The sequence below is a fragment of the Nerophis ophidion genome, linkage group LG06 (genome assembly GCF_033978795.1).
Source record: "Nerophis ophidion isolate RoL-2023_Sa linkage group LG06, RoL_Noph_v1.0, whole genome shotgun sequence".
NCBI lineage: Eukaryota > Metazoa > Chordata > Actinopteri > Syngnathiformes > Syngnathidae > Nerophis > Nerophis ophidion.
The window spans coordinates 43,437,604-43,451,420 of record NC_084616.1 but is presented as its reverse complement, the minus strand read 5'-3'; the positions used below and the strand labels follow the sequence as shown (position 1 = coordinate 43,451,420).

Below are 13,817 nucleotides of genomic sequence, written 5' to 3'. Positions count from 1 at the left end.
CATTGGTACTTTAAGTTTTTAAACTTTACTGTCTGATTCCAGCCAATGCAAGTCATCAGGATCAGGTAATACACCAACTACTTTTCTTGTCTTCATGAAAGAAAGGAATCTGTGTTAAACATGCTTGTATTATCATTAAACACCTTTAACTTCTTCATAAAACCCTCGCCTTCATAAATAAATAAGTATGAATTATATATATGAATGAGATAGATCCTTTGACTTAGTCAATGGAAAAGTAGCTTGCCTGCAGAAAAAGTGAACTAAATTGTTCTGGGGGCCACATTTCCAGAAAGTTAAGGGCCAGATGTTTTAGTCTTATTTGGTATATTCTGAGGATCCAGTGTCCTCTAAAGCAGACATTTGATTTGGGTTTATTTATTTTGTTCCTGGAGAGTTACAGAAGCTCTCTGATGTTTTTAGGGACCTTCTGCAAAAAAAAAAAAAAAAAGCTAGTCCAAAGATCTTTATGACAGCGACTCGCACGTTTTTAAGAATCTGCTACCAAATTGTGAGTTTTTTACCAGTTTTTGGAACCAAGCCCAAATGATGTAAAAGAGAGGCCCTGAAATGGAACCTTGAGTAACACTACCAGTACAACTGAAAAGTTGAACGAATGACTACTGACTGCATCTAAAGTTAACAAGCTACATCACCTTAGTGACATACTGTAAATCACATTACGAAGCAAATGTGTAACTGCAAAAAAAAGGTGAGGACTTAAAGCGGTGCCTAAATGGCTCCAGTTATGTAAAACACAAGTTGGGAACCCAGTCTTCTAAGTTTGCTCGCAAGGTTAAAAAGTCAAATGCAGGGATCTGCCAATGTGTTTACAGTGGTCCAAGTCCTTTTAGACCAGTGGTTCTCAACCTTTTTTCAGTGATGTACCCCCTGTGATCATTTTTTTAATTCCAGTACCCCATAATCAGAGCAAAGCATTTTTGGTTGAAAACAAGAGATAAAGAAGTAAAATACAGCACTATGTCATCAGATTCTGATTTATTAAATTGTAAAACAGTGCAAAATATTGCTTATTTGCAGTGGTCTTTCTTGAACTATTTGGAAAAAAAGATATACAAATAACTAAAAGCTTATTGAAAAATAAACAAGTGATTCAATTTTAAGTAAATATTTCTACACGTAGAAGTAATCAACAACTTAAAGTGCCCTCTTTGGGGATTGTAATAGAGAGCCATCTGGATTCATCAACTTAATTCTAAACATTTCTTCACAAAAAAAGAATATTTTAAACACAGACAATATTTATGGAACATGCCCACAAAAAAATCTAGCAGTCAACCCTGAATATTGCATTGTTGTTTTTCTTTTCACAGTTTATGAACTTACATTCATATTTTGTTGAAGTGTTATCCAATAAATATATTTATAAAGAATTTTTGAATTGTTGCTATTTTTAGAATATTTTCTAAAAATCTCACATACCCCTTGGCATACCTTCAAGTACTCTCAGGGGTACGCGTACCCCCATTTGAGAAGCACTGCTTTAGACGACAAGAGCACTCTTGTGTTTTTTAGGAGTTTGCCACAAAAATGTTTGTCTCGCAAGTTTTGAACTGAACTCCTGGACTGGTATGGTGTCATTCCTGGAAACATTTTGTCCCCCAGGGCCGGCAGTTGAATAGGGGTGGTCCCTGTATTTCTGGATAAGGGACTTAATGCACATGCAGCCTTTAGATATACATAACTAAAATGGGCCAGCACTGTGGTAGAAGGGTTGGATCCTGCGCTCGGGATCTTTCCGTGTGGAGTTTGCATGTTCTCCCCGTGACTGTGTGGGTTCCCTCCGGGTACTCCGGCTTTCTCCCACTAACAAAGACTTGCACCTGGGGAAAGGCTGATTGGCCCTATTGTCTGAATGTGAGTGTGAATGTGGTCTGTTGATCTGCATTGGCCCTGTGATGAGGTGGCGACTTGTCCAGGGTGTACAACACCTACCGCCTGAATGTAGCTGAGATAGGCTCCAACAACCCCGAAAGGGATAAGCGGGAGAAAATGGATAGATGGGTGATTAAATTACTGAGGGAAAAAACGGTAGGATTTTCAAAGTGTAATTCTGACAGTCACAATTCAACTGTTAGGAGATTAACACCAGCAGAAATTGGGGGGCGTAAGAAAGGCGTAAAGGTTAGAGTGTTTTTCTGGCAGTCATTGCCCCTGCCTCGAGTCAAACTTTGACTTTCAAGAGTTTCTGCTGGGCTTGCCGTCACTTGAAAAATGACCTGGTGTGGCGCCTAATGGGAGCAGCATCGCAGGCCTACACCTAGTGTGGTTTGCTGGAACGTTTGCCTCGCAGGCATGTCAGACAGTTGCGCAAATGAAATTTTTTGCGTGTTCAATTGTCGTTCTGAATCCTCCCTGACTGAGTAGAGTGTTCTTTTGTGTCAGCATTGTAACAAGTATGAGTAAGTTTACAGATATCTCAAGTTTGATTGTAGGAAGCAGTTAGTGCTTTGCTCAGGGGCATGGAGGTAAGACAAGGGACTCAGGCAACCCTTCTAAATGTACATATTTCAATCCCTGACACTGAGTTATACGGCTGGTTTAACGTCAGATTCTGTTCATCAGAGCATACAATAACTAGAATGTTATTATACATAGTGCACATACATATACAACAGGAGTCTCAAATTCAATTTACCTGGGGCCACAGGACACAGAGTCTGGGTGAGGCTGGGCCGCAAGAAAAGAGTTCTTAAAAAATGTTGCATACTCCTCAGCATGTCTAGTTGAATAATAATGTTTCAAAATGTATTCCTTTCTCTGTGCAAATAAGACTCGTCGGCGTTACCCTGTGCTCAACAAAGAAATATTGCATCTCCCACTTTTCCTGGAATTGTCTTTGCTCATCACTAACCTTGCTCTTCACTGCAGGCTTTGAAAAAGACATGTTTGGGGTTGTGGAATATATTTGTATTTAGTCGACGCACGGAGAATAATGTTATTTCCGCAAAGTGTGTCGTTCCGCTTTTCCTCCCTACAGCAACACGGCGGTTGGCGGATAATAGCCGGGAAAGTACCGGGATAGCGAGCGCAAAAAAGTGACGGCTCTTGGAGTGTTATCTGGTGTCATATAGAAATTTATGTACCGTATTTTTCGGAGTATAAGTCGCTCCGGAGTATAAGTTGCACCTGCCGAAAATGCATAATAAAGAAAGAAAAAAATATATATAAGTCGCACTGGAGTATAAGTCGCATTTTTGGGGGAAATTTATTTGATAAAACCCAACACCAAGAATAGACATTTGAAAGGCAATTTAAAATAAATAAAGAATAGTGAACAACAGGCAGAATAAGTGTACGTTATATGACGCATAAATAACCAACTGAGAAGGTGCCTGGTATGTTAACGTAACATATTATGGTAAGAGTCATTCAAATAACTATAACATATAGAACATGCTATACATTTACCACACAATCTGTCACTCCTAATCCATAAATCCCATGAAATCGTATACGTCTAGTCTCTTACGTGAATGAGCTACAGTAAATAATATTATTTGATATTTTATGGTAATGTGTTAATTATTTCACACATAAGTCGCTGTTGAGTATAAGTCGCACCCCCGGCCAAACTATGAAAAAAACTGCGACTTATAGTCCGAAAAATACGGTAGTGTTCATCGTGTGAGGCAATGCAAATTAAACAATAATTAAAAAAAATATATAACGGTTTGAATTGGTCCAGGTTATTGGGGACTGTTATTACTGACGGACAGGTGTTGCGGTGTGACTGCACCCAGGCACGTAAGAAAACCCTCGTCTCTGACGTCTCTGTCGCTTTCACTCATTTGCTGCTTTTCCACTAATGCAGGGTTAGGCAAGCCAGAACGTTGAAAGAGCCATTTTGGACCCAAATAACACAACGCTGTCAAACGCCATTCATATAAAACTTGCGGGCCGCACTCACAATAAACTTTCATATTAAGGTGGCGGCCGCAAAATACCATCTCGCGGGCCGCGTGTCTGAGAACCCTGATATAAAATATATAACTGATATACTGTTAAATGTCCCTAGGCTTCTTGGAAGGTGCTATATAAATCCAAGTTGTTATTGTTATTATTAAGAAACATGCATGTTCGTAAGTAAATTCTGTGCGTCAGATATGCTATGAAAGTCTGCGAATATCCTCCAAACATGAACTTTTCTGTCAGTATCAGTCAACTACTTGGTATGATATGTTATTTCAACATTAGTTGCATGTACACTAAATCCATTGAGGCATATACTGACAAGTAAACATGGCTGTTTACTTGTCAGTGCAAAAGTAGTGTTAGTAACCAGAAGCAAAATATACAGTTCAGGGCGCAAAGAATTAGTCCAGGGCGGGTAAAGGGTTGTAAAAATCAAATTCTGGTCGGAGATGTGTCAGGAAGAAATGCAAATGTTGTTTTAATTATCCATCCATCCATCCATTTTCTACCGCTTATTCCCTTTTGGGGTCGCGGGGGGCGCTGGCGCCTATCTCAGCTACAATCGGGCGGGAGGCGGGGTACACCCTGGACAAGTCGCCACCTCATCGCAGGGCCAACACAGATAGACAGACAACATTCACACACTAGGGCCAATTTAGTGTTGCCAATCAACCTATCCCCAGGTGCATGTCTTTGGAGGTGGGAGGAAGCCGGAGTACCCGGAGGGAACCCACGCATTCACGGGGAGAACATGCAAACTCCACACAGGAAGATCCCGAGCCTGGATTTGAACCCAGGACTGCAGGAACTTCGTATTGTGAGGCAGACGCACTAACCCCTCTGCCACCATGAAGCCCTGTTTTAATTATGTTGAATTTATTTTTTTAGCCATAAAAATATGTATATATTATTGAGTAAATACTTTCACATGATTGTTTTAACACAAACATGTTTGATTGAGAAATTGTTATAATCGTTTTGCATTGATTAAAAAAAAAAAGTATAATACCCCTCCGCCCCCTATTATTATTTTCCAAAAAAAATTCTGCTGAAGACCTCAATTTAGACAAAGTGAAGTGAATTATATTTATATAGCACTTTTCTCTAGTGACTCAAAGCACTTTTCCATAGTGTTACCCAATTTCTAAGTTACATTTAAACCAATGTGGGTGGCACTGGGAGCAGGTGAGTAAAGTGTCTTGCCCAAGGACCCAGCAGCAGTGACTTGGATGGCGGAAGCGGGGATCGAACCTGGATATCTCAAGGTACCCGTATGGTCCGAGCTATACCGCCCCACAAAGGTAGCCCTGACTAATTATTCATACCCATGGCAAATTGAAGTGAATTGATTCATGTCGAAATTATTAATTTCTAATCATAGGGGGCGACTTGTCCAGGGTGTATCCCGCCTTCCACCTGAATGCAGCTGAGATAGGCTCCAGCCACCTCCCACCACCCCAAAAGGGACACGCCGTAGGAAATGGATGGATGGATGGATGGATGGATGGGTTAATTTTAGCTAATTGACACAAGAAAGTGGAACATTTTATTTTGTTGAGGGAAATTAATTAAAAAAAAACCATTATTTCCATATTTTTTTTACATTTTGATAAACAGCTGAAGTCATGTAAATAAAACATTCACTGATTTTCCCAAAAACGAGCATCCAATATTCTTTATGTGAAGTAAAATAAAATAAATAGATTCAAAAAAGAATCATTCAGTTTTAAAGCATTGCAATATACCGACTCAATGGTCATTTGATACAGGACTTATCCAAGTTTTACCATTTCACCGTTGTGGCCAAGGAATCCTTTTGGCGCCGTTAAAGTGTCGGAAGACCGCGTGTTTATCTACCCTCAAAATGGCAACTCATCAACAGGGAGAAATTTTGTGTGCTTAAGTTGGCCAAAACAAATGCCATTTTTTGTGCTTTTAGAACAGAATTTGGCAGTGATCCACCCCATGGTGGGACCATCCGACGGTGGGTTAAACCGAACTCCGCTGGTAATCACGGTGTTAAAAAATGTTGTTCAAAATATAAAACATTCCCATGCATTTTAATCCATCCATCCGTTTTCAAGAAGTCGCATTAACGGTCAATCAATCAATCAATCAATGTTTCTTTATATAGCCCTAAATCACAAGTGTCTCAAAGGGCTGCACAAGCCACAACAACATCCGCGGTTCAGCGTCCACATAAGGACAAGTGTAACAGGGTCAATTACGTCTTGTAAATAATGTATTTTATAATGTTGTATTATTGTTGTAATTACACAAAATATGTAAGTTCGATGTAAATACCTGAATATTGTTTGATGTTTTGTCAATGTGGAACCATTGACTCGTTGTCCCTCGTACTGCAAAAATTACTGTGACACCTGTCTTTTTATGTGCGTTGGACACGCCTTCCAACTTCCCTTTTGTCTACGATAACAGGAGAGCTAGGCGTCCATGTGACGACAGAAAATGTATTGTCTTGTTAAGCACTTAAGTTCACTTTCTTGTTCATTATTGTATTTGTGTAGGGACTCGACGATGGAAAATGTTATTCACGACAATTGTGTTCTGTGTGTTATCAGGTATGTTTTTATTTCACTGTTGTACATAACTCCGCCCATTTGTCTACGATAACGAGAGAGGGGCTCGACGATGGAAAAAAGTTATTCACGACATCTGTATTCTGTGTATTATCAGTAATGTGCAGCTGAGAAACCCACGGTGTCGGTCGTGTTCCATAAAGTCCACACAACGCAGAGGAAAAGACCACCGGTTACACTTGGTGCCGTGACCCAGATTGCTTGCATCAACTTTTATTGACCCTGTTACACAAGGAAAAACTCATAACCCAGTGGGACGTCGATGACAATGACTATGAGAAACCTTGGAGAGGACCGCAAATGTGGGTAACCCCCCCCTTTTCTTTTATTTTTTCATTTTTTTTTTTTTTCCAAGATGGCGCTGCTGTAGTGGCTGCTGTTGGCAGGAGCTTTTGTGTTTCCCTCTTGTTTTTCATGTGTTATTATATTTTCTTGCCTTTTGGTCCAGGACCCTTTGGGACTGTGTGACAAGGGGTGGCACTTTCGTGACTTCTGTGGTGATTTTTTTGTGGACTTTTGGATCTGACTCCCGAGAGCCTTTTGGCCATGGAGACCAGCTACTGGGTCTCTGCCACACCGGAGTCGGTTTGGAGGGACTGGAGGAGATGCGGATGAGGGGACAGGGCTGCGGAGCTAGCACTGGGCGCTGGGACAGTGAGGCTTCGCGGTGTCTTGGCTGGGTGAGCAGGTGTCGGACACATCAATCACCTTAGACGTATCCTTGCTCATCCATGCGGACTAGACACTGGCCGAGAGTGGAGTCGGCTCTCTTGGTTGCTTTGTTGGGTCTGCTCCTGTCTCTGGCCATGCTCCCTCCACCCCAGCAGATATGTTTCTTTTACTTTTTATTCATAGCTGTATGTAGAAGTGTCTGGTTGTATCCGCTGCTTTAATGTCTTTAATGTCCTATGTGTTCTTTGATGTTTGATGTTTCCCTCTTACACACATGTAAGAGGGGTTCTCTGGCTATGAGTTGTTTATTTCCCCTTGGCCTCAGTCTGCACCCCCTCTCCAGGGCCAGGGCTAAGATCGATTTTTGTATTTTATTTTAATCTTCTATTCCCCCCCTGTTTACCCGTATCTCATATTTTTGGTAAGGGGCGCTGGAAGCCGGCAGACACGTCAGCGATCCTGTTCTGTCTCCCTGTAATGTTTGTCTGATCTTGAATGGGATTGTGCTGAAAATTTAAATTTTCCTGAAGGAACTCTCCTGACAGAATAAATAAAGTACTATCTAATCTAATCTAATCTAGATGCAATGGACGTCGTATAACGGTAAGAAGTGTTTTATTTATCATTGGTTAACTTCAGAAAAACAGTGTTATTAAAACATAATAAAGGACTTATTAAACTTTAAAAATGTTGGTCTTACTTTAAATATACACGCAATTGGTTGTATTCAGTGTTAAAAAATATATATTTGGTTTTCACGGGAATAGATTTTGAAATATTTGGCTTTCATGGCTCTCAGTCAAAAAAGGTCCCCGAGTCCTGCTCTATATTGTCTTTATGTTGTCCTTGCTGCCGGTGGTGGTCACATTGAGCACTTGGAAAGCATGAAATAAATACTCAAAAAGTTAGGTTTTCCATTGTTTTTCATTTTTGAAATATCGAGTGGCGTATTCTTTTTGAAGCACCCGTTTTACGGATTATAGGCGAAAACATTTGTCCTTGCTGTAGTTTTCCTAAACTAACCGGTTAGTCTTTTGTAACTTTCTTGTGTAAGTTGTGTGGTCATTCACAAAAATGTCCAAACAAAAAAGTTGCTTTCATCCAAAGTTTGCCCAAGATGTCACTTAATTACTCTCGAATGTCTTCTCTTATATTTATATAAGCAGTATACATGACGACTTTTTGCAAGCCGGAAAATTTTAAAAACGCCAACGTCATCAGCAGAAAGCAACTGTACCAAGTATCAGTAACGACTATATTTAGCAGAGATGTTACGTAAAGTTGTGTGTCTACTTGGAAGGGCAGATGGATGTTTTTAAAAGGCATCAAGTAAGGAAATGACCAAAGCATGTCTTACTCAGGTGTATTGATCCAGATGATGTCCAAATGACAGTAATAGATGCACTCCTTATCCTTGTAGGAGTAACAGGTGCAGCGCTTAGATCTGGACTTTGGTTCCGACGCCTCATTCTTAAGAGCCGCGACTCCACCGGAGGTCAACTCCGTGCCGGGGCCTGAGACACCTCCGGGCTTGACCTCGGACATGACCCATGCCTCACACCTCCACAAACCTTTCAGTGCACAGGAAATATGTTATTAGGGAAAGAAAACTGGCAAAGGTTTGGCTGGTGCGACTGACCTTGTAAGACAATCAATGCAAAGATTTTGCAGAGCATGATTCTCGCCTGCATGGGGAAATACCCTGGCTTGTGTTAAATATTCCCAAATCGGAGGAGAGCCTGTTGAGAACGTGGCGTTACGGTCATATTAATCCGCGTGCGTTGAGAATCAAAATCCACTGGATGTCCACGTCGCAGATCCGGGTGTCAGAAAAATGTGTTCGTCCCCGCTGCGCCGTTCATTTTTGTGTCTTCATGCCGTACATCCCCGCGCGTAGCGCTGCTGGAGATGACATCAAAAGTCCCGACACAAAGTGCTCGCCCTGCTACACTCCCTCTGCAAAGCACCGTGTGCAGTCGAGAGCCACGCTCCAGCCCGCCCTCTAAAAAAAAAAAAACAAATTAAAGCTAGACAGGCTTTGGAGAGTCTTGTGTACAACCCCCTTCTCCCACCCCCTCCGTCAAATACATGTGCGAGACGGACCGCTCCATTTGACCTGCCGCTCCTGATGCATGACAGGGATGGTATTTATCTTTAGTTTAAAAAGATAGATGTATAATCACTGCACGCTGTAGTCTGAGCCTTCTAAAATTCCAACATGCTACAAATTAGTCTAGCTATAGAATGAGGGTGTTTATTTATTTTTTATTATAATAATTGTTACCTGTGCTCGAGTCATAATAGCCTCAGGCCACTCTGGGTGCAATGTGGAAAACAGGCTGAAGCAGTCCTATGCAACAACCACTTTACTTGACTTATATAAGAAAAGGCGTCCTGGAAAAGATCCAGCATGCGAAGATGAGGTGTCTCCTCTTTTGTGCAATAGTAAGCATTTTAGCACCATGAAGAGGAACAGGCACAGTATATACCTGTGGCTTTTAGTATATAAATAACAATAATTATACTTCATTTCTTTGAAGGTATAATTAGGCAACAGCATGCGTACTCACCTGTTCATTTGACGACATACTGCAGGGCTGACTTTGCAGAGTACATTCCGTTCTCCTGACTTTTACGTTTAATATTGTCTTTTTGTACCGAGCAGTCTGGACAGAGATGCACGCATGTCAAAGCGACCGCATTCCTAATTGCATGAGAAAACAAGCCTTTTTCCACTGAGGGTCGCACAATGAAAAATCTAAGGATGATGGGGGGGCCATGCTGATGCGTATATTTAATTTTCAAAGCCAATACAACATATGCCGTAAGATAGGGATTCATTTAGCCCCCATACCTGTGTGTTTGTGTGTGTGTGTGTGTGTGTGTGCGTGCATGCGTGCGTGCATGCGTGCGTGTGTGTGAGGAAAAAGTCAGGATCAACACCACAGACTATCCATCCATCCATCTTCTTCCGCTTATTCGAGGTCGGGTCGCGGGGGCAGCAGCCTAAGCAGGGAAGCCCAGACTTTCCTCTCCCCAGCCACTTCGTCCAGCTATTCCCGGGGATCCCGGGGGATCCCGAGGCGTTCCCAGGCGGCCAGGAGACATAGTCTTCCCAATGTGTCCAGGGTCTTCCCCCTGGCCTCCCACCGGTTGGACGTGCACTAAACACCTCCTTAGGTGACCAGATGCCCGAACCACCTCATCTGGCTCCTCTCGATGTGGAGGAGCAGCGGCTTTACTTTGAGCTACCCCCGGATGGCAGAGCTTCTCACCCTATCTCTAAGGGAGAGACCTGCCACCCGGCGGAGGAAACTCATTTGGGCCGTGATCATGTCCTTTCGGTCATAACCCAAAGCTTATGACCATAGGTAAGGATGGGAACGCATATCAACCGGTAAATTGAGAGCTTTACCTTCCGGCTCAGCTCCTTCTTCACCACAATGGATCGATACAGCGTCCGCATTACTGAAAACGCCGCACCAATCCGCCTGTTGATCTAAAGATCCACTCTTCCTTCACTCATGAACAAGACTCCTCCCCAACCCGTACTCGGACTTGGAGGTGCCGATTCTCATCCCGGTCGCTTCGCACTCGGCTACGAACCGATCCAGTGAGAGCTGAAGATCCCGGCCAGATGAAGCCATCATCTGCAAAAAGCCTAATCCCGCGGCCACCAAACCGGAACCCGACAACAGACTAAAATTTGGGTATTTGAAAAGGGAGAGAGTTAAAAAAAAATCACATGAAATTACTCACAAAATAACAAAACAAAATAAAAAGGATTAATGTTATTGCATGGCCCATAGCCCGAATGAAAGTTCCAAGATTGACTGCTGAAAATAATGGAAAGCACCTCTGCACATAACAATTGACGTGGTGGCCAAAGTTGGAATCGCCACAATACACATTTTAAGATATTCCACACTCTACTGCCATCTGGCAGCTAAAATGGATTGTGCCCTCATCACCCCGAAGTAAATTGTGCACCCCGCCCCAATTTGTCATGTTTCATATGTCAGGGCCTTATAAATCCGCTTCCAACTGTAAAAGAAAAAAGATGCATGATAAATATTGAACAGATGATTTCTGGGCTGCTCCAATTGCCTCCCAGTCTGTCGTCTCCAAACATGCACGCAGCCCATCCACAGCTTCAGCTGTGAAACACTTAATGGTCCTCATAACAGGTTTAGCCAGTTTCAGTCTATGCCTGTATGAAGGGATTAAGTGCACCATCACGTGATCTGATAGTCCAAGGGAAGCATGTGGGACTTCATGATATGCCTTGCTTACTGTGGTGTAACAGTCATCCAAAATGTTCTCCTCTCTGGTCGGGCATTTAATAAACTGCCTATACTTGGGTAATTCCTGGCTCAGATTTCCCTTGTTGAAGTCACCAGGCACGATAACAATAGAGTCCAGAAAAGACCGTTCCACGTGTAAGATCTGGTCTGCAACCGTGTGCTGAGCGTCACGCACGTCCGCGCTGGGCGGTATGTAGGCAGCCACCAGAATGAATGAAACAATCTCCTGCGGTGAGTAAAAGGGCTTACAGTGAATGAAAAGATATTCCAGAGCAGGAGAGCAGTGTTGGGATATCACCGTCACGTCGGTACAACAACAGTATCAATATTAATAACAATTTCAACATAGCAGTGATTGGAAATGCCTCAATGAGATTATCATTACAGACATTTATAAAAAATAAAAACATAAAATAATAATAATAATAATAATAAAAATGAACAATAGTGTCACAGTGGCTTACACTTGCATCACATCTCATAATCTTGACAGCACATTGTGTCCAATATTTTCCGCAAAGATAAAATAAGTCATATTTTTGGTTCATTTAATTAAGTTACTACACATTTACAAACTCATATATTGAAATATGGATTCCATATTCCAATATATGAGTCATTATTATCTAAACTAAATGCAGTTATCATACTGATATCATTTCCATAGCTTGTGTGTACCAGTCGGTATGAGCTGGACTATCAACATCTATCCATTTTTTTAGCATTACCCTTTGTGTTATGATGCATTCTGAAAGAAAACAATTTTGCCTTGAAATCCTGTTTTTGTCATTAATTTCCCGACATTTTACCGGTTCCTTTTTGTTTGTTTCAAAGCAATCTAAACACCGGTCACACAGCAACTAAGCCGTCAGGTTGGCTTGTAAAGCCCTCTGATAATTTGGCCGCAGGTTACAACAATGATTAACATTTCAATATAAATATAATACGATATAAATTTAATTACCATGAATTGATTAACGTGAACCCCCCCCTCCCTGCCGTTTGCATATTTTGATCACGACAGCAAACCATGTTCCTGAAAATCAAATACCTGCTGCCACCTACTGATATGGAAAAAGTATTACACGGTTACTCTGCCAAGCTCTAGACAGCATTGACACTCATCAATGGCACATTTGCAGATTATGATTACCGGTTTACAAAAAATATTTTGATCCAATTATGTGAAATTACATAATCTCCCACGGCACATCAGACTGTATCGCACGGTACACTAGTGTGCCGCGGCACAGTGGTTGAAAAACACCGCGATACCATACAATCCATCCATGCATCCATTTACTACCGTTTATTACCACACAGTCTCATTTCTATTTACAACATGTTTGAAAAGAAGGGGGAAGAAGCAAAGTTTATGTTGATACTCCTCACAGACACGTGTAATATTAATAATATAATAATTAGGGGTGGGCAAATTAATGCGTTAATTACGCGTTAACTCATCAATCTATTAACACCGACAATTATTTTATCGCACATTTGCGTATGTTGTTTACATGCTTTTATTTTGTTAACGCCTTTTCTTAACAAGATGGCATCTCCCGGATGTACTTCGGCGTCGAGGGGCTCTTGGTAAAGATGGAACATTTGGCAAAAATACCAGACAATTCTGCAAATTTCATGGCTGGCTTACAGCGTGGTCACTCCACGATCACTTACGACCGCCAGACAATTCTGAATGTGGATAGATCGGGCCGTTTTGGACTGAATGACGCGTGCTTGCTAGACCGGCTAGCTAGCATGGGAATATTTTGCCGGCTACATCCAGCGGCCTGTGAAGCAGCGGAGTATTTGTGTTGTCTGTCTATTTATGAATAATGCAGATGAGGAGTGTTGGCTGAGTTCTTAACGTTTGCTTTCAGAGCGTGCATATCACAACTTACAGGATGCCGTCATGCTCGTCACTCCTGTTGCATGCTGGGTAGGGTAGTTCTTTTTTTCCCTGGCTCATAACATCACAAATAGTACCATGTATATGATGCGTTCAGTTTATCAAAGCACCAAGCAAACAATCGGAAAATTCCCATCATATCAATTCCTAGATATGGTCATAATTATTTTAAGTGCACTACGCAGAATAAACACAACATTATTAATATTGCTCCTACGGATAATTTGATCAAAAATTCCCTAAAACAGCCCACTACCTATAATATAGGTTTTTTAAACATAAGATCCTAATAAAAAAAAATGTTTCTGCTGTTACCTCAGAAATTGCCTCTTCAGATGTTATGATTGTGGCTCAGAGATTTGTATGTAGATTTTATTTATTTTCCATAACAAA

At 41.5% G+C, this 13,817-nt stretch overlaps 1 protein-coding gene across 1 annotated transcript in view; it reads right to left on the bottom strand.

Moving 5' to 3' along the window:
- The window catches only part of edn3b (endothelin 3b), a 74,511-nt gene extending 64,889 nt beyond the window's left edge, over positions 1-9,622 (bottom strand). Inside the window, exons 1-3 of the mRNA XM_061903851.1 lie at positions 9,493-9,622; positions 8,848-9,210; positions 8,566-8,779 (exon numbers count right to left, since the gene is read on the bottom strand). Of these exons, the coding sequence (XP_061759835.1) occupies positions 8,566-8,779; positions 8,848-8,899 (266 nt within the window). The 5' untranslated portion in view covers positions 8,900-9,210; positions 9,493-9,622. The remainder of the gene's footprint in view (positions 1-8,565; positions 8,780-8,847; positions 9,211-9,492) is intronic.
- Positions 9,623-13,817: the final 4,195 nt, after the last annotated feature.